The sequence below is a fragment of the Camelina sativa genome, chromosome 3 (genome assembly GCF_000633955.1).
Source record: "Camelina sativa cultivar DH55 chromosome 3, Cs, whole genome shotgun sequence".
NCBI lineage: Eukaryota > Viridiplantae > Streptophyta > Magnoliopsida > Brassicales > Brassicaceae > Camelina > Camelina sativa.
Window position 1 is genome coordinate 15,924,532 of NC_025687.1, and position 22,120 is coordinate 15,946,651.

General features: G+C 36.0%; 1 protein-coding gene across 1 annotated transcript; it reads right to left on the reverse strand.

Annotated features, from left to right (window-relative positions):
* Positions 15,519-18,947, reverse strand: LOC104777249 (putative cellulose synthase-like protein D6). The gene is made up of 3 exons (XM_019243794.1): positions 18,474-18,947; positions 17,530-18,361; positions 15,519-17,440 (listed from the first exon to the last, which is right to left on the reverse strand). The coding sequence occupies exons 1-3, from the start codon at positions 18,857-18,859 to the stop codon at positions 15,683-15,685; spliced, it is 2,976 nt and encodes a 991-aa protein (XP_019099339.1). The 5' UTR covers positions 18,860-18,947; the 3' UTR covers positions 15,519-15,682.

The window sequence follows — 22,120 nt, forward strand, 5'->3', positions numbered from 1 at the left end:
CGGGTTCTAAGTAAAAGACTGACACAATGCATTTTTTGCACGAAACAAATCTTTCAAAATAAATCTTCTGCTACCGAGCCTTGAACTTGGAAATTTGTAGAAGAACTTAAAATTTAAGAAGCATTTAGCCATTGTGATACAGAGGATCTTTGTACATATATACAGAAACTTACTAAGAGGATCTTTGTACATATATACAGAAAATTACTAAAAAGGCATCTACATGCTTCTTCCTCAACGATTTCAAGAAGGGTTTGAAACAAAGACATGTCCCAAGTAAACTAGAAAAGTGCATCTATTTTTCTCTCCGAAATATACTCCAAAAAAAATAAATGTTCTAAACTAAATTTCTGCAGCTGTACTTTGTCTCTCTAGTTCTCTCGGACATATACTACAAAAAACAATCTCAAAATAAATTTTCCACTCCCAGGCTTTGAACACGGAATTTTGAAAAGCAACTTAGATCTTAATAGCTTTTAGCCAATGTGCTACATCATATATTTTGAATGTATATACAGTGGGCTACTAATAAGACATCTCCATGCCGCATCCTTGGCAATACAAAAAAGGGTTTGAAACATAGGCGGGTTCTAAGTAAAAGACTGACACAATGCATATTTTGCATGAAAAAAATCTTTCAAAATAAATCTTCCGCTGCCGAGCTTTAAACCCGAAATTTTGTAGAGCAACTTAGAATTTAAGAAGCATTTAGCCAATGTGCTACAGCGGATCTTTGTACATATATACAGAAAACTACTAAAAAGGCATCTACATGCTTCTTCCTCAACGATACCAAGAAGGGTTTGAAACAAAGACGGGTCCCAAGTAAACTAGCACAGTGCATCTATTGTTCTCACTGAAATATACTCCAAAAAAAGAAATGTTCTAAAGTAAATTTTTGTAGATGTGCTTTGTATATCTACTTATCTCCGACATATACTGCAAAAAAAAAAGTTCGAAAATAAATTTTCCGCTGCGAGGCTTTGAACCCGAAATTCTGAAGAGCAACTTAGATCTAAAGTGCATTAAGCCAATGTGCTACAACTGATCTTTTAAAATGTATTTACAGTGGGCTACTAATAAGACATCTCCATGCCGCATCCTTGGCAATACCAAAAAGGGATTGAAACAAAAGCGGGTTCTAAGTAAAAGACTAACACAATGCATTTTTGCATGAAAAAAATCTTCCGCTGCCGAGCCTTGAACCCGGAAATTTGTAGAGCAACTTAGAATTTAAGAAGCATTTAGCCATTGTGATACAGAGGATCTTTGTATATATATACAGAAAATTACTAAAAAGGCATCTACATGTTTCTTCCTCAACGATTTCAAGAAGGGTTTGAAACAAAGACATGTCCCAACTAAACTAACATAGTGCATCTAGTGTTCTCTACGAAATATACTCCAAAAATAAAAGAAATGTTCTAAAGTAAATTTCTTCAAATGTGCTTTAGCCAATGTGCTACAGCGGATCTTTGTACATATATACAGAAAACTACTAAAAAGGCATCTCCATGCCGCTTCCTCAGTAATACCAAGAAGGGTTTGAAAAAAAGGCGGGTCCCAAGTAAAATTGCACAATGCATTTATTGTTCTCTCCGAAATATACTCCAAAATAAGAAATGTTCTAAAATAAATTTTTGTTGTCGGGCTTTCAAACCCAAAACATTAAGAGCATCATAGATCTTAAATACCATGTAGCCAATATGTTCTAGCGGATTGTTTGTATATATATATACAACGTACGACTAAGAAATGCATCCCCAAGTCACTTCCTCGACTTTACAATGAACAGTTTGAAACAAAGGAGGGTCCCAAGTAAAAGAAAGACACAATGTATCTCTAGTTCTCTCCGACATATACCACAAAAAAAAAAAGTTCCAAAATAAATTTTCCGCTGCCAAGCTTTGACTCTGGATTTCTGAAGAGCAACTTAGATCTTAAGAGCATTTAGCCAATGTGCTACATCATATCTTTTGAATGTACAGTAAAACCTCTATAAATTAATAATATTGGGACCAAGAAAATCTATTAATTTATCGAGGTTTTAATTTTTTGATAAATTAATAATTATTAATTTATAGAGAGACTTTTCTAATTTGGTAAAAAAATATTTAAAATAAGATTTAATGGTTATAACTAATATTTTTATAAAACTAATTACAATGAAAATAACAATTATCATGTTTTGACAATAGCACTCAAAGATTTTTATACCGTAAAAATATCAAAAATGACCTCTAATAAAAATTAATGTGTCGATATATACATATATTTGGATAATTCTATATAATTATTAATTTATATTATTGATGGGACCATATATTTACAAAAGATTTTCAAAGAAATTATTATTTTATTATATTATCGAATTATGTCCAAAATTACACTAGTCCCGACTTGGAACCAGAGAAATTTATTAATTTATAGAGATTATTAATTTACCGAGTATTAATTTATAGAGGTTCATAAATTTTCTGTTGCAGAGCTTTGAACCCAAAAATTGGTAGAGCATCTTAGAATTTAAAAAGCATTTAGCCAATACCCTACAACAGATCTTTGTACATATATACAAAAAACTACTAAAAAGGCATCTCCATGCCGCTTCCTCAGTAATACCAAAAAAGGTTTGAAAAAAAGGCGGGTCCCAAGTAAAATTGCACAATGCATTTATTGTTCTCTCCAAAATATACTCCAAAAAAAGAAATGTTCTAAAATAAATTTCTTTTGTTGGGCTTTCAAACCCAAAACATTAAGAGCACCATAGATCTTAAATACCATTTAGCCAATATGTTCTAGCGGATTGTTTGTATATATATAGAACGTACTACTAAGAAATGCATCCCTAAGTCACTTCCTCGACTTTACAATGAACGGTTTGAAACAAAGGAGGGTCCCAAGTAAAAGAATGACACAATGTATCTCTAGTTCTCTCCGACATATACTGCAAAAAAAAAAAAAGTTCCAAAACAAATTTTCCGCTGCCAAGCTTTGACCTGGATTTCTGAAGAGCAACTTAGATCTTAAGAGCTTTTAGCCAATGTGCTACAGCGAATCTTTTGAATGTACATACAGCGGGCTACTAATAAGGCATCTCTATGTCGCATCCTTGGCAATACCAAGAAGGGGTTGAAACAAAGGCGGGTTGTAAGTAAAAGACTTACACAATGCATACTGCATGAAAAAAATATTTCAAAATAAATTTTCCCTGCAGAGCTTTGAACCCAAAAATTGGTAGAGTATCTTAGAATTTAAAAATAATTTAGCCAATACGCTACAACAGATCTTTGTACATATATACAGAAAAACTACTAAAAAGGCATTTCCATGCCGCTTCCTCAGCAATACAAAGAAGACTTTGAAACAAAGGCGGGTCCCAACTAAACTGGCACAATGGATATACAGTAAAACCTTTATAAATTAATAAAAACTATAAATTCATAAATTAATTTATAGAGGTTCTACTCTACTGCATGAAAAAAATATTCCAAAATAAATTTTCCTTGTAAATCAACTTAGAATTTAAGAAGCATTTAGACAATGTGCTACAGCGGATCTTTCAACATATATACTACAAACTACTAAAAAGGCATCTTCCAAATAAACTAGCACAATGCATCTATTGTTCTCTCCGAGATATACTCCAAAAAAAAGAAATGTTCTAAAATAAATTTTACGCTCCTGAGGTTTGAACTCAGAATTTTGAAGAGCAACTTAGATCTTACGAAGCATTTAGACAATTTTCTACAGCGGATGTTTTGAATATATATACAGTGGACTACTAATAAGAAATGTCCACGCTACATCCTCGGCAAAACCAAGAAGGGTTTGAAACTAAGGTGGGTCCTAAGTAAAAGAGTGGCACAATGCATATACTTCAATAATGAAATATTCCGAAATGAATTTTCCGCTGCTGAGCTTTCAACCTGGAAATATGTAAAGAACCTTAGAACTTAAAAATCATTAACCCAATGTGCTACCGCTGCTAGGCATTGAACCCAGAAACTTTAAAAGCAACTTAGACCTTAAGAAGCACTTAGCCAATGTGCTACAACGGATCTTTTGTGTACATATACAACAGTCTATTTGAACGGTATCTCCACGCTGCTTCCTCGACTTTACCAAGAAGGGTTTGAAACAAAGGCAGGTCTCAAGTAAAAGACTGAAAATATGCATCTCTTGTTCTCTCTGACATACACTACAAGACAATAATGATCAAAAATAAAATTTTTGATGGTGGGCTTTCAATCTGGAAATTTTAATATCAACTTAGATCTTCAGAAGCATTTAGGCAATGTGCTACAGCGGATTTTTTTGTATAGATAAACAACAAACTACTAGAAAAGAATCTCCAAGCCGGTTTTTCGGCTTTACCAAGAAGGGCTTGAAACAAACGCGGGTTCCAAGTAAAATACTGGCAGAATGCATATTTGATTCTTTCTTACATACACTACATGAAAGAAATGATCCAAAATAAATTTTCCACTGCCAAACTTTGAACCTGAAAATATTAAGAGCAATTTAGATCTTAAAAATTATTTAGCCAATGTGCTACAAGGTATCTTTATATATATATACAACGGACTATTAGAAAGACATCTCCACGCAACTCGTTCATGTTTACCAAAAAGGATTTGACACAAAAGTGTTTCTTGATAACATCATTATTTTACCCATATTAGGTATAGTTTTTATATGCATTTAAGATGAGGTTGATGATATTTCATCACCCTGGGCAATCGGCATAAACCGAATGAACCGAACCGAAAAAACCGAAAAATTTGGTTATCGGCACCGATTGTGAGAGGGGAATCGAACCGTTCGGCGAAATTATTTTGGTACTTCCGTTATCGGTTCGGTTCGGTTCGGCGAGCTATAACCGATCGGTTTTTCTTAACCGAGATATATATACTCCTAAAACTCTCATTATCCCTAATACCCTTTATTTCTTCTTCGCTCTTTTCCGTCTTCGACCTAAAGCCCTCTCTCTGAAAATTTCATACCCATGAAGGCGATTAGCCGAGAATTAGAAACCATAATCACTCATCATCATCATCATCATCTTCTCGTCTCTTCTTCAAACAACTCCTCTTCATCTCAGTATTCTCGTCTCTTCTTCAAACAACTCCTCTTCATCTCAATCTTGGTAAGCTCTTCTTCTTTGTCGTGAATCTTTTAATATTTTGATAGATTACATGTTGTTTTATAATTGTAGATTTCCTTATCACAAGCCTCATCGTTGGGTATAGATCTCATGGCTAGCGACACAAACGGTGGGAATCCGCCGTCGCAGTACGATCACGCCGCAACGGCACATCCTTTTCGTTGTATAATGGATTTGGGCTTGTCAATATACTAGATTTAGGCTATTATCAATATTTTTATTGGGCTCATTATTTTGTTACTTTGTTATTATTATGCTATTTTCATCTAATTCGGTTCGAATTAATCGGTTAATTTCGGAATTGATTTTAAATCTAATAACTGACCCGAATAAACCGAGTATCGAATAACCCGAACCGAAATTTTATTCGGTTTAATTCGGCATGATTTTTAAATAACCGAAATTTTGAAAAACCGAATAAACTGAACCGAATAACTCGATTTAACCGAATGCCCAGAGCTAATATTTCAAGTATAAAAGGTCTATTATCAGGTATTTTAGGTTTCAAGAAGGTTTTACAGGTTTTATAGCAAAAATGACCAAAAGACAAAGAAAACAAGTTTCAGGACAAATTCAGAGCTTTACAGTACGGAAAACTTTTGAAGTACTTACCAAACTCACATTTTGACGTAATTGGTGCCTGTGGAAAGCTGAAAGAGTCATCGTTCTCCTAAAATTTGAATCAAGTCAATCCATTCAGCCATGCGGAGGATATTCCCAATTTACCGAAACGTGTTATAAACCGACGTGAAGAGAAGCATCTAGTCGATGGGTTTTTATTGAAGGCCTGACCAGCGACCATTACCGCGGCCCAGTCCGAGCCTCCTCCACGGTCCAGAAGCCTCTTTTTCCGCCCCTTGTCCTGCACTCAAGAAGAAAAGACGTTTCTACCCTTACAAACCCTTAATCCAAGACAAAACCCTATAAATACTCTTAAAGACCTAGGGTTTCAGGTGTGCTCTTCATTGCCTCCAAAAACCGCCCCTGCCGTGCAGCCCTAGTCACGACCAGAGAAGCTCTCTTGCTCGCCATTCCATTGAAGCTTGAAGATCCACCATCTCTCTTTCTTTCTACTCTTTCTAGTTCTTTCATATTTTCATTGATTTTGGGATCAAGTTACTTTTGTGACAACTAGAAAAGTTTCCTTTGAACCCTTTTGTTTATTGATTCGTTTTGAGGCTATACTTTATAATATCAATGTTGTTTCTTTGCATCATAAGCGAGTACTTTACTTCGCTGGGTTTTATGGGGTGATTGAATTCATGGTTCGCTTCAATTAGGTTGTTAGATCTTATTTTCGGTTTTATATTATAGTTCTTTTGGGACATATTTATCTTAATGCATGCGCTTGGATTGATCACCAAGAGCTGATCTAGAGAACGGGAGCGTTAACCGTGTTATCCTACTTCTCTGAACTAGTGTATACTGAAACCTCGCGTCGTAACCTGCGTAAGTTGAGTTGCGGAGTTTGGTGAATGTATCAAACTTGTTTTACTAGCTGGTTGACATGCGTTGTTGCCTGCAAAAGTTGAGTAACGCAGTATGAAGACTTTAGACTTTCATTCTATGACAATAGCTTGTTAGTTCATTAATGTTTTGTAGTTGAGAACCTAGACCGAAATTAGTATTTACTTGTTAGATCTTGACATTTAATATTGCTTAGAACCATGAAAACCCTCCCAAAACGCCCAACGTCTTAGTCTTATAGTTTTCAACCGCTTTTATTTATGCTATCTATATTTACAAGGAAAACCAAAACCCCAATATCATATTTAGTCTTAGCCATAGTTCTTTCTCTTTTAATTCAATTTGTGTTAGATATTACTCTTCGTGGGATCGATCCTAAAATACTACATTGATTAACTTTGCACTTTATGTCGTCTTGTGGTCTTTTCAGGTAAAATATTAGGAGTGAAATTCCACATACATCATTTCCCAAGTAAAAGACTGACACAATACATATCTGGTTCTCTTTGACATTTACTGCAAGAAAAAAAGGTTTCAAAATAAATTTTCCACTGCCAGGCCTTAAAACCGGAAATTTAAAGAGCAACTTAAATCTTAAGAAGCATTTAGCCAATGTGATACAGTCAATCTTTTGTATATAAATAGGACCAAAATCTCATATCCCCCTATCATCACCCAGAGGGTTTAAAGAAAGTCGGGTCGCAACTAAAAGATTGGCACAATGCATCTCTAGTTCTCTCCGAAATATACCGCAAAAAAATAAATGTTTCAATATAAAATTTCCGCTGCCAGACTTTAAAACTGGAAATTTGAAGAACCACTTAGATCTTAAGAAGCATTTAGCCAACGTGATACAGCAGAATTTTTTTTATATATACATCAGACTACTAAAAAGGCATATCCACACCGCTTCCTAGGCAATACCAATATAAATTTGAAAGAAAGTGGGGTCCCAACTAAAAGATCGGCACAGTGCATATATAGTAAACTACTAGAAACGCATATGCACGCCGGGTTTTCCAAGAAGGGTTTGAAACAAAGGTGGGTCTCAAGTAAAATATTAACACATTGCATATATGGTTTTCTCGGACATATACTACATGAAAGAAATGATCCAAAATAAAATTTTTGCTGCGAAAATTTTAAAAGATACTTAGAGCTAAGAAAGCAATTAGCCAATGTATTACAGCGGATCTTTTGTATATATATATACAACGGACTACTAGAAAGGCATTTTCAAGCCGATATCTCGGCTTTACCAAGAAGGGTATGAAATAAAGGTGTGTCCCAAGTAAAATACTAGCACAATGCATCTCTCATTCTCTGCGACATACACTACAAGAAAGATATGATCCAAACTTAATTTTCCGTTGTCGAGCACTGAACCTGGTAACTTTAAAAGCATCTTAGGTCTTAAGAAGCACTTAGCTAATGTGCTACAGCGGATCATTTGTATATATATACATTGGACTACTGGAAGGGCATCTGCACGTTGCTTCCTTGGTTTCACCAAGAAAGTTTGAAACAAAGATAGGTCCTAACTAGCACAATACATCTATGGTTCTCTCTGACATATACAGCAAGAAAGAAATGTTCCAAAAAAAATTTCGCTGCCGAGTTTTAAACCTTAAAATTTTGAGAGCAATTTAGATTTTAAAAAGCCTTTAGCCAATGTGCTACAACGGATCTTTTATGTATCTCCACGCCGCCTCCTTTACTTTACCAAGAAGGGTTTTAAACAAAGGCGTGTCTCAAGTAAAAGACTCGCACAATGCATCTATGGTTCTCTCCGTCATATACTTCAGAAAAAAATGTTTAAAAATAAATTTTCCCCTATATGGCTTTAAACCCACAAACTTTTAAATCAACTTAGATCTTATAAGCATTTAGCCAATGTGCTACATCGGCTATTTTGTATATATAAACAACGAACTACAAGAAAGGCCTCTCCAAGCCGCTTCCTCGGTTTTACCAAGAAGGTCTTGAAACAAAGGCGGGTCCCAAGTATAAGACTGGCACAATGCACATATGGTTATCTCTTACGGAAAAAGGGTAAATTTTAACCCGAACAATGTCTAAAGTGTATTTTCCTACCCAAACGACAAGACAGTGTAATTTTCAATCTGAACAATTAATAAAATTCAAATAAATTATCTGGCCTCTTATTGATTTGTGACAAAATCATCCTTGAATAATTTTACCATTAGTCAACTGTCAAAAATAATGATGTGGCATGACGTGAACGGTGAGGGGGCATGATGATTAGGATGATGACGAGGCATATTATAATTACTAAAATTACCCTTAACAAAATTAATATTATCTTTTTTTTTGTTGGTCAACGTTTCTTTCCATTTAAATAAAGAGGTACATAGTTTTACAAGATTAACTAAACCAAGAGATAATCATAGGCGAGTTTACAACTCTAGCTTTTTTTGCTAATGCATCAGCAGATGCATTTGATGTCCTACTGATAAAAGTGAAATGATGAAGACTGGTGGACAATTCAAGTATGTCATCCAGATGGCCTTGAATTTCTGCAAACTCATCCGGTGACTTGCCTTGCTCTTTAGCTTTCTGAAGGTATGTATAAATGGTCTTCGAATCACCACAGAAGACTACTGGTTTGTAGTCCAAACATTTGACATGGATGAGTGCTTCTTTGATCGCAATGGCTTCTACTTCAAGAGCAGCATTGGTGGGCTCAATTGATGAGGATCCTTTGAGAATACATTTGCCCTGGGCATTATGTAGTTCCCATCCTATCCCAGCTCTGCTTTGATTATTTAGCCATGATCCATCTGTATAACAATAGAATATGTTAGTTTGGTTCAAAGCAGCTCTATTGGTGACCATATTAGTCTTCTCCTGCTGTTCATGCTTATTGTCGTGAGTCAACGATCCATTGTTCGCCTCCTTCCATAAACTAAAATCCGTGAGAGCTTTGCGTATGATATCAGGAATGGACCATCTTTTGCTATTGTAAATAAGGTCATTACGGGCTTTCCAAATCCGCCAACCAATGAACGGGAAAATGTACTCCTTTGGAGAGGCTACGTTTTTCCTTGAAATGAGAAGCTGAATTTTTTTAGCAAGAGAATTGTGAGAGTCTAATTGACCTGCATTGATAGGCACAGGAGAAAGCTCCCAAACTTCTCTTGATATTCTGCAGTGGAAAAGGAGGTGAATGATGGTCTCTTGTGCTTCTCCACAAAAGTGACATTCTCGTGGAATATTGATATTCCTTAATACCAATGTCTCAGCAACCGGAAGAGCATTATGAAGGACTCTCCACCAAAAGTGCTTGATTTTTGGTGGGACAAACAAAGACCACAATGATTTCCAAAGTGTACTTGCGGTTAGGATAGACTCTTCATCCACTTTGGTGAGTTGATGGTAGCCTGATTTTACTGAATACTGACCATTTTTTGTAAATGTCCATATAGGCATGTCAGGTACCTTGACGAAACGTGGTCTGATTCTCCGGATGTGACTAATATCTTGTGGATGCACTAATTCGCGAAGTTTCTCCTCACTCCACTGGTTTGTACTTGGTGTAAGAAGATCCACCACCTTAAGCGAGTTGGGATTTGTCTGATTCAAATTCGCTCTCCTAACTGGTCGAGGAGGGTTATCAATCGATGGATCTTGTCATATTCTTACAGTATTACCATCTCCTATTCTCCATTTGAGGCCTTGTTTAACTAGTTGTATACCTTGGTATATGCTCCTCCAGGCGTGACTAGGTCGATGTCCCAACTTTGCATCCGTCAACACTGATTGTGAGAAGTATTTAGCTTGGAGGACTCTTGCAAGAAGGGATTGAGGCTCTTTGAGAATTCTCCATGCCTGTTTTGCTAATAAGGCAATGTTGAATTGATGAAGATCTATGAATCACATTCCTCCATATTGCTTCAGTTTGGTCATCTTGGCCCAAGAAAACCAAGGTATCTTGTTCTTTTCTTTAGCTCCAGACCACCAAATTGTTCCTGATTTGTCCTGTAAGATGATTTATGATTTTCTGAGGTAGCAAAAAACAGGACATTGCATAAGTAGGAAGAGCAGTAGCAACAGCTTTAATCAAAACTTCCTTCCCTCCGGGAGATAAGAGATTAGAATACCAGCTATTCAACTTATTTTGCACTTTTTGTGATATATAAGCAAAAACATTTGCTTTATTTCGCCCTATCGCTTCTGGTAAACCTAGATATTTCCCAAACCCACCATTTTTATTGATCCCTAGAGAATTCATAATACTCTGTTGGATGTCTGGGTGAACAGTCTTACCAAATTGAATAGCTGACTTTTGGAAGTTGACATATTGGCCTAAAGCTGCGGCGTAAATCTTTAGTAGATTGATAACTCTTTGGCATTCTTCTTCATCAGCTGTACAGAAAAGAAGGGAATCATCAGCAAAGAACATATGGGATATAACGTAACTTGCTTTGAAACCATGAATGTGATTCACTTTGACTGCTTGTGTAATTAAAGCTGATAGTCCTTCTGTACAAAGCAAGTAGAGATAAGGTGAGAGAGGGTCACCTTGTCGAAGATCTCTTTGTGGTATGAGCTGTTTAGAGGGGGAACCATTAAGTAGCACTGAATAGGAGACTGTTGTGATGCACTTCATGATCCATTGGCACCACTTGTCTGCAAAACCTAACCTTTTTAGAATAACCTCAATATAATTCCATTCAACCTTATCAAATGCTTTGGCTATATCTAACTTTAAAGCCATGAAGGGAGTCTTGATTTTTTTTGTGCGCAGTGAATGGAGGAGCTCATGAGTAACAATAATATTATATGTAATTAATCTGCCAGGGATAAATGCAGATTGAAATTCAGATATCAGAGAGTGCAACCAGGATTTAAGTCTTTCTGCCAAAATTTTAGAGATTAGTTTATATGCTATATTGCATAAACTAATCGGTCTAAAATCTTTTACTTGGGTGGGTGAAGCAATTTTGGGAATAAGGCAAATGTGTGTATGGTTTAGTTGCGGGTCTAGATAACCAGTATCAAAAAAATGATTAACAAACTTAATCACACCGTGTTTAATATCACTCCAGTGATATTTGTAGAAGCCCGCGCTTAGACCATCAGGACCTGGTGCCTTGTCAACATTCATGCTAAAAAGAGCATCATAGATTTCTTTCTCAGTTACTGAGGCAGTAAGTGATTGGTTCATCTCTTGTGTGACTCTTGGTTGCAAATGCTGGAGGATGGCATCAAGGTGTTCACTGCCTGAAGATGAATAGAGGTCAGAGAAATATGAGTTTATTACCTCCTGAACATGTTCATTTGTTTGATGTACATTCCCATTTGCATCATGAATAGAGGTAATTCGATTGTAACTTCTTCTCTGCTTGGTTTTTGCATGGAAAAATTTCGTGTTTTTGTCTCCCGCATTCATCCATTGTATTCTGCTTTTGGAACACCAGTACTCCTCTTCCTTCCTGTATTCTTGTTGCAGTTTAAGCTTTAAATCAGTAACATAGTGAAAATCAACATGGTGGGAAGCATACGCTGTTTGGAGATCCAGACGCAGTTGCTTGATGTTTTTCCTTGAGTTAAGATTTTGGTTCAACTTCCAGCGAGACAGACTATTCCTGCATCTCAACAGCGCTTCTCTGAACTGATACGGTGGTAACTGCTGACATTCTTGATTCCATGTGTGCTGAATAAGCCTTTGACCTTCTTCATTTGATCGCCACTGGTTATCATACCTAAATAGCTTGATTCCCCTCCATTGGTTGTCGTCTGTTTGGAGCAGTAGTGGCTTGTGATCAGAGCCCACCCAGTCAAGCAGTTGTGCAATGGCTTTCGGGAATTGCTCTCTCCAATCTGCAGTTGCTAGTACTCTATCCAATTTGCACTTAATGGTACCGGTGCTTTTGTTGCCTATCCAAGTATATGGCCCACCATATGTTTTAACCTCATGAAGACCTGAAGCACACAACAACCTCCTAAAGTTGATAAATTTCCATTCGGGTTTTGGAGGACCCCCAAGCTTTTCTGAATTGTTTTTAAGCTCATTGAAATCTCCCAAAACTACTGTTGATCTATTCTGGCAAAACCCTTCCACTGCCAGATTCTCCAGAGTTTGCCAAAGCGACTGTCGTGGTTTTCTCTCCGGATTACCATAAACGTAGGTTAAACAAAAAGTCGATGGCCCTTCGGTAATAGACATATCAGTGTGGTAAAGTGTTGGGGTTGAGAGAAAATCAACCTTTACCGTATTCCGCCAAAATATTGCTAACCCTCCACTAAGCCCATTGGGAGGGATCAAAAGGTTCTGAGAGAAAAAGAGTTCTTCACCAAGCTTCTGTACAAACGCATCATTATTCTTAGTTTCTATGAGGAAGAGGATATCAAATCTATACTTACGGTTGATATCCTTGAGATAAGGAATTGTCAAGGGGTTCATCAGCCCTTGACAATTCCAGTGCAGTATCTTCATCTTGGGGATGGTGGCTTTGAGGTTTCCACCTCCCCTAAAGCGTTGTTCACAGTTTGTTCAATTGGTTTCCTTTTAGAAGTCGATGCTTCCTCATCCTCACTTGTCTGATGAAATTTACGCTTCGTCCCTCGCTCGAGTACATCAACAGAGGTTGAGATTGTGTCGTTGATCGTCAGAGGTTGGTGTGGATGTAGTTGAGCAGCTTCCGGGATTATAAGATCCATAAGATCTCTTTCTTGATCCATCTGAAGATGTTGTTCTAAGTTTTCATAATTGGGATTGGAACTAGCTGCTTCTCCCATTGTATCATCAGCAGGTTCTGGGATGGGGCTATTTTCAATCTGTTGATCATGAACCAAGCATGTTGCAGCTAGATGGGAGAGACTACCACACGTAGTGCAGAACTTCCTAAGCTTTTCAAAAGTAAATCTGACAAGGGTAGGCTCACTCTAATCCTCAAAACAGAAGAAGCGAGCAAATATGAGTCTACTGGTGGCATCAAATTTAACCCTCACCATAACCTCCCCAGCTTGATTTATATTAGGCTCTTGGATAACAACTTCCTCTACAGATCCTAATATCTCCCCAATTTCAGTGATCGCACGGTTATTCCTAGAGTCATCCGGGATATTGTGAATTTTTACCCAAAATTTAAGAACACGAAGGTAATCGGGGTAATGTCTCCTAGACCACTTATCAACTATTACCAGCCAAATCTTGTAGGTCCAGAGGCCTCCTTCATAAACAGTATTAAGGTGGTGGGCTTGCTTGAAGAAAAACTGGACTGTTCCATCTTCATTAATTCTACTGTTTACTCTGCCATCCAACTGGGTTTTGTGAAGGATGGATACCTTTAACCACGAGACCGAGAGCATGCTCCTCTTCCCGTTTCCTACGAGCTTCACCCGATAATTGAAGTGGAGTGCGATTTGAACCCAGATTTAAGTTTTGAAGATTAATCCAAATATCTTGATCTGCCATGATAGGAGAAGGTTAGCCTTAGCTAAACTGAGAAATCCGCCGGCGACGGAAGGCTGGATCACCGATTAACGTGAGGCGGTGAAGAAGATTCGCGAAGAGTCAAAATTAATATTATCTTTTTTACCAAATAATATTATTTGGGTAAAAAAATTTAAATTTAAAATATCTTTTAAATCATGAAGTCAAAGACTGGCACGATGAATATATTGTTCTCTCTTACATATACTACATGAAATAAATGATCCAAAATAAATTTTCGCTGCCAAGCTTTGTACCTGAAAATATTAAGAGCATTTAGCCAATATTCTACAGCGGATCTTTTGTATATATATACAGCGTATTATCTTCATAATTAAAGAATATTATTTGGGCTTGAAACAAAAGTGAGCCCCAAGTAAAAGACTGGCATAACGCATATCTGGTTCTCTCTTACATACACACAAATGAAAGAAATGATCCAAAATATATTTTCCGCAAAATATATTTTCCGCTGCCAAGCTTTGAACCTTAAAATTTTAAGAGCAATTTAGAACTTAAGAAGCATTTAGCATGTGATAGAGATGACAATGCGATTTTTGCTCTGTTGAGTTCTGCTGGGCTTTGTACCCGGAAACTAAGATCAATTAGTGGCTTTAGCAAATGTGTTATTGGAAGCTTATGATTATGAATTTTATAGCCAGAATAAAAATTTGTAAATATGAAAGTAGAAATTTATAACTAGAGATGTGATATACAAAATCACATCAGCAATATATGTAAGATTTAGGTTTAGTGTTTAGAAGAAACTTTAAAAGAAAAAAAAAAGTTATAAATCATACTTACACCACCTCAGAAGTTCACCCTCACTCAAAAATATCTTGGCCGTTGATAAATATTCCTGTATATTATTTATACATAATGGAGCCTAAAAAACAGAGCTCTCTGGCTTCAGGTTTCGTCAAACTGATAGTGAGATTTCAAATTATTTTTGGAAGAGAAAAGTTTTGGACAGCCAACAAAAGCTTTGTACTGTACCTGAAGAGTGTCATGAAATCTTTGCGAGACATTTTTGAAATTTGATAGTTTCTTCTTCTTGAAATTGGTTCTGTTTTCTTTCCTGTGCTTTGTAGTTTTTGTTTTGTGAGTTAATCTTTTGTCTATCTAATAAATGTACACTGGAGTTGGTGAGGGAGACAAACTACAGTTAACCATAGCTATGAGTTTCTTCAAAAAGGAAGAACGTTTATTGCGTTGGGAAACCACTGGCTTGTGTTGTAAGCAAGCCTGCTCTACTTGATTCACACCGGTGAAGAAGAAGAATACAAAGCTAGGGTTGAATATGAAATTAACACTAGAAATTGAAACAAAACGTACGTAAATAATGAAACGACACTTCCATTTTTTTTCTCCAAAAAAATTGTAAATTTATCCCCAAATACCTCTCTGACCATGAACAAACACATTTAAAATTTTGATCATAAACAATCGCACAAAACATATAAAACCAGCCAAGACAATCTTAACGGATTAAACCATCCAAAACCAAAATAAAATAAACCACTCTGTTTTCAGTTCCCAACCGGCAGCACTATAACATATATTTACATTGTCCTATCTATGGGGGGATGCATCTAAGTCACCAGAAACGATCCTCCATCAATCTCCGAATTCTTAATAGTAATATAGAGAAGAAACAAGCAAATAGCGATAAGTCCTGACCAAACATACACAATTGTCGGTGTTCTTCCTCCTCTTCCCATCAAACCTTTCGCAAACGGATACATATGAAGCAACACCCAAGCAGCAAAGAAAGTCCCACCAAGAAGATTACTCCACTGTGGTCTCTCACTGAAAACAGTCCTACAAACCGCGAAAAGTATCGCTACGATGTTCAAGATTATGATCGTCAACGGTAGAATCATCAGAGCAGTCCATTTAAAGAGATAAAGATCAGCGAAATCATCCTCTTCGTCATCTCCTCCTGTTGAAGATTTTGAAGTCAAGGTGAATGAGATTTCGATTCCGGCTATGACTTTGAGTATACCTTGAAGTACCGCTACTAAATGTGCGCTCGTACCGCCTATTAACCAAAACTGTTCGTTTCTCCACCATTCTTCTAAAGAGATACCTGACCACTTGACTTCAAGAACAGCTAATCCACAAAGAGACAATGTGATTACCAAAAGGTAAACGAGGAATGATCCGGTGAGTGTTTCAACAACGAAGTGACCAGAGAAGAGAGATAACGGCGGGAGGAAGCAATAGGTTAAGATGAAAATGCTTGTGAATGGGTATATTCCAACGTTGAGGTAAGATATTCTCTGGAGGAATTTGAGTTTTCGACCCGCGAAGATAGCGTTGTTTCGGGAGAAGAAGATCTCGACTGAACCAGTGGCCCAACGGAGAACCTGGTGGAGCCGGTCAGTTAAGTTTATAGGTGCAGTTCCACGGAATGCGTCTGGCTCTGTTACACAATAGAATGATCTCCATCCTTTTTCGTGCATTCTAAAACCTGTCACGACATCTTCGGTTACTGATCCGTAGATCCATCCGACATTGATTCCCCATTCTGTTTTGTCCTCGTACCAGCAAGAGATCACGTTAACCGCCTCGTTTACCATCGCAACATCAAGCGGTTCACGGCTTCCGGTTAAAGAACCAGGAGGACGTCCGCGTCTGCTCGGTTGAACCGTAGCTAGTGGCCTACCTTGAAACTCCGCGACCTTAACTGAACTCACTAGTATACTCGAGCTACCGAATTGCTTTGGAATCAAACTGATATCAACCCGCTCTTCTTCCTCGACATCAATACAATACTCTGGTTCAGAAGCTATGCTTCCGGGCCTACGTTTCTTGATCCGCGGGAAACAGCAGTTGTAACAACCAGATGGTTCTTCGTACGCCACAAAAACATCAGGCGGGTCGAAACCGTAAAGCGCGGTTCGACGGAAGAGGCATCCTGTTCCGACGTACATTGGACCTTGGATCCCATCGAGAGCCCGTAGATTAATGTCAAAGAAGACAGTATTCTTGTTAGCATAGCGGTCAGAAGGATCGATTCCTTCAAACCTCTGCGGAAACTGAACATAGCAAACGCGGTCACCATCACGGTCCATCATGAAACAGATCCCATTTCTAAATGCTTCAGAGTTGTAGACATAATGGTCGCAGTCCAAGTTCAAGATGAAAGGTCCATTAGACATTATAGCCGAGGCGCGTACCAAAGCATTCATAGCTCCTGCCTTCTTGTTATGGTCATAGCCAGGTCGTTTCTCGCGGCTCACGTAAACAAGCATCGGTAAACGAATGTCTATCCCTTCAAAATCAAGTGTGCGCCCTTCACCACCTCTCCCCATAACTGGTTTGTCTCCAGGAGGATCAAGTAACACCTACAAGCAAAACAAAAATCACCATTCTCAATGAGTCAAAACTCATACGCTATATATCAAGCAGATCTCAAACCATGCGTTTTCTTTACCTGTATGACACTAGCGTGATCACCTCTGGAATGGTGCGGACATGGGACCGCCCAAGTACCTGGCCAGTGAGTTCCATCGCTCATCCAAGTAGCTTTAGGAGCTACTAAAGCAGGCCTTGGCTCCTTGAATTGGTCCTCTTCAACTCTAATCTTCCAATGCTTCCATTTCTCTAAAGCTTTCATCTCTTCTTTGCTATTAAACGCATCCGATCTCCTTCTAATGGAATGAGACAGCGCATTAACCCGAACCTTAAACTCCTCGTAACCTCGTTTCACATACCGTCGATCTCTAACAAAGTCATGCCTCACCTTTCCCTTATAAGGATCTCTTTTCAAACCAAAGTAGCTCTCCGGATTCCTCGGCTCGATGTTATGTTTCCTGCAAAACGGCACCCATATTTTCGCAAAGCTAGCGGCTTCAGCCATTGCTTCAAAGGTAAGAAGCGATCCTCCATCATCTGAGAGATAACAAGAGAGCTTCTGAACAGGATAGTCAACAGATAAAATGGAGAGGATTGTGTTGGCTGTAACTAGTGGAGGCTCTTTATCTGCATCAGCCGTTGAGACAAACACATCAATACCCGGAAGATCCGATTTCTCGGTCGGTTTATCGGGGTCTGATGACGGTTCGAATGTCTCCTTTAAGGCTTCGATATCGGTTCCGTGGTTCACAGGGAACAACTTAGGGATTTGGTCGAGTAACCAAGAGAAAGCAAACCAGATTTCGCAGATTACAGAGAGTAACCATAACCATATTGCTTTGTTGTTAGGGTTTCTGATTCTCCAGATGAGAAACAGAACAAGAGCTACAACTCGAACAACTATTAGAGTCCTGTAATAATAATAAAAATAATAAATACAAAACAAAATCACAACACATCCTGAAAAGTGTGACATCAAAGTGTTTGTAACTGACACGACAGAGATTTGTATATTATTATTACCGATAAAGAGCGATGATGATCGGAGAGATTTTGTCGATACGAGTTAAAGGATTAGATAGCTTGTAAAGCAAGGTATCGTGTTCTTCTTCATCTTCTTCTTCTTCGTCTTCTTCTTCTTCTTCTTCTTCACTGTTTCTCAGATCGGTTTGATCCGGTTCGTCGTCTTTGCAAGATGAACCGGAATCGGTGTCTCCAGGAGCGGTCGGAACCGTCACCGGATTTGGATCGATGTCACAGAGAACGATTGAAAGAGACGCCGGGTTGTTGTCCGGCGTCGGAGGGACCTGGACGATGTAACTGGTGTAATCTTCCTTGCTTCCGAAATCGCTGCCGGAGTTTGACACGTGGCTGATTCTGGGATGTCTTATAGGAGATTCTCCGGGCATCGTTTGATATATGAGCACAATCTAATCCTGCCGTTGCCGGAATTTAGAAAAATACGACGGAGCCACAAAAAAAAAACGGCACTGAGTGAGAAATAAAGATTTATTTGGAGAATCAAAGTAATCGATTTTTTTTTAATGGAAAAGATCTGTGGAGAAAAGTAAATTGAGAATCAAATCCATAAGGAACTCTTACCCTTTTCGATACAAAATCAGTATCACTGATGAGATTTTTCAAAAAAAAAATGTTAATTCTTCTCTGTTTTTTTTTTTTTATTACCATTAACGCAAAATCAAAATCTCTGAAATATATCATCAAGAAACACAAAGTTTTTTTTGTACAAAATCCATATTAAATGGTAACAAATAAAAAGAGATTTTGTTACCTTAAATTAGCGAATTTTATTTAACGTAAGGAGTAATAAATTTTAAAATGTGTTGAACACAGCTATTAATGCTGCTTTCACCAAGAGACGAAAGAAGTGTGTACACCAAAGTGGGTGGTAGAAACGGGGAATTCGAGTAATTATAAAGGGTATTTTTGGTATTTTTGGTACTGGTGGTGTTGCTATTTCATGCATGGACCTCGTCCACGCGCTGACTCAGAAAGGGAAAAGATTAGGACTATTAAGGAAACGTTTGATTTTATTTTCCATTACTACTTATTGTAAGAGATACACAAGATTGTGAAGTTGTAATCTTAGTTTAATTAAATATAAATAAATAAAATTGTTTCCTTTGCACACAAAAAAAAAACACCATGTTTCCTTGTTGTTAAATGAACGTGCGGGGTTAATATTAAAAAGACTAAGGGGTGTATTCAACTTGACATTTTAATTGATTTGTGTAAAAGTTACAAATCATATGTTATTTAATCATGGATTTTAAAAAGTCACATGAAATCCACTGTTATTCAACTGATGATTTAAAAATCTACTTTGAAATCCAGTGTTATTCAAAACAGTTTGTGGATTTGGATTTTAATAAGTTTTAGGGATTGTGGAGGATTTTGGAGGATTTGTTTAGTTAAAAATACAGAAATACAAATCTCATGGTTTTAGGTGGGATTTGAAAGAATTTTACCATAAATCATATCAAGTCCCCTAAAATCTATCAAAATTCCAAATTTTCTAAATCCCATCAAATCCTCCAAAATCATTGTTTCAATATACCCCCTAAGTTTGCAATTAGGTTTGGACTATGCGGAGTTACATTTGTAATTATGAATGTTAAAAATGTTATTAACATTCATAATCCAACTTTGTACCAATTTATTTTCAGTTTGGTTTAGAAAAGAAGAAAATTAGATTTAAGTACATTAAAAAATAGTAAGAGAAAGATAGTATATATGTTTATGTCTGTTTCCGGAACCCGTCTCATCCCATATATGGTATGTCCTGTTTTTTTTATCTTATAACCGTAGTTTTAATAATAATTTATCAATTTGAGATTGTATATTTTAATCCAACAAATAAGAAAGTAGGTAAAGGATTCGCATCAACATAACATTTTATTTATAAATATAATTATTTGGTATAGCATTTATAACATAAACTTATATTAGTTTACCTTTATCAAATTTCTAAACGTTTGAAATAATAATCGCTTCACCATAAATTTTAGATTCACATGAAATTTAATTTAACTATCGTAATTTTATAATCCCGTCTTGATATATTTATTTCTTGTTCTTTTTCTATGAAAAATAGTTTATATAATGTTTTTATTTTTTAAAAATTACTTGTTCCCGTCTCGTATCTGATCTTCCCTATACATTAGATTTATAATGAGTGTGATATATAAGCGAGTATATAGTACACAGATATATTGTTTACATGTTCTGACCTGTTGCAAAATTACATATATCTCTATAAAAATGTATATGATTAATTACACCAATTATTGAGTAATATTTTTATTTGATCTACTTAGTAGATATGCAGCTTTTACCCCAAATCTACTTATACATTTTAATTAAAAATAATATTTAAATAGTATCAGATGTAGCGAGGATTACATTTGTAATCTTTTGATTCTCTTGAATTTTCTGCAAGTGTATAAAAATAAAAATATTAAAATAAAAAACAGAAGAGAATAATATTATCTGGAATTGCATATACTAACCTACTTATAACATTAAAATATAACTTTGTAATTAATTATTTTAAATGAAACTTTCTGATTGTTTGGTGTTGATTTAGTTAAACATCAAATTGATCTTTGTGCAATATGATGAAATGATATATAAGAATCATACAAATTTTATTTTGTGTATGAAACTTGCAAACAAAAAACTTACCAAATTAACATAAACCCACATCAAAAGTTTTTTGAAAGTATTTATCACAAATACATAGATATATTTGTGATACTGAAAATAAGAAGAAGAAGTTAATTTTTCTTCCTACCCTAAAGAAATTAAAGTAAAAAAAGAGAGCTTGTTAGCCTACAAAAAAATCATTTATACACATAAAAATATGTTGAAACCCCATAAGCCCCCAAATATATTTGTCTTTATTAATAAGGAAAAGAAGTGTGTCTAACAATTTTAACAAAAAAATCTTAACAAAATATTTGATATCACCATTCAATATCTTAATTGTTTGTCAAAATCTATTTATTGTTTGTTTCAAATTCAAAAAAAAAATATTTGTAAATATACATGATTTTTGTAATTAATGATTAAATTACGCTAATATTATCAGATTTTTCCATTTTTGGGTAATTCAAACTGCTAAAGATATGGGAAAGTCTCGGAACATGTTTCCATATTTTTTATTTTCATTAATCTTTTCAATTTTATATATTAGAAAGATAACAAAATTGATGATATATGTTTTAATATAATTATAGAGTTTTCGTTTTTGATATATGTTTTAATATAATTATAGAGTTGAATGAGTCGCTTCTTCCTGCATCCTTGAAATTTAAGGCTTGTGCTATGCTCGTTAAGGTTAATGAAGAAACGGGTTTTATATTTAAAATTTATTTTTTATATTTTACAAAATATTTATTAATTTCAACTAATTAGCATCTCTCATCAATTTAAGTTATCATTTTAAATGAGATTTAATGTCATGTTTTAATTTGTAATCGTGTTTTGAAAAAATTGTATAAATCTCTAACTATTTTTTTTTTTGGCAACAATCTCTAACTTTAGTTATTATAATATTTGTTAAAGATTGAGATCTCTTATACTTAATCATTAATATAGTTTCCTAAAATATTTGAATTTATTATTTATACTGAATTTAATTTCATAAA

Excerpts from the sequence above, each read along its gene's own strand:
- LOC104777249 (XM_019243794.1), bottom strand. The coding sequence starts at position 18,859 with ATGCCCGGAGAATCTCCTATAAGACATCCCAGAATCAGCCACGTGTCA. Across the intron at positions 18,362-18,473 it reads ATCATCATCGCTCTTTATCG|GACTCTAATAGTTGTTCGAG; the intron begins GTAATAATAATA and ends TTATTATTACAG. Across the intron at positions 17,441-17,529 it reads ATCACGCTAGTGTCATACAG|GTGTTACTTGATCCTCCTGG; the intron begins GTAAAGAAAACG and ends TTTTGCTTGTAG.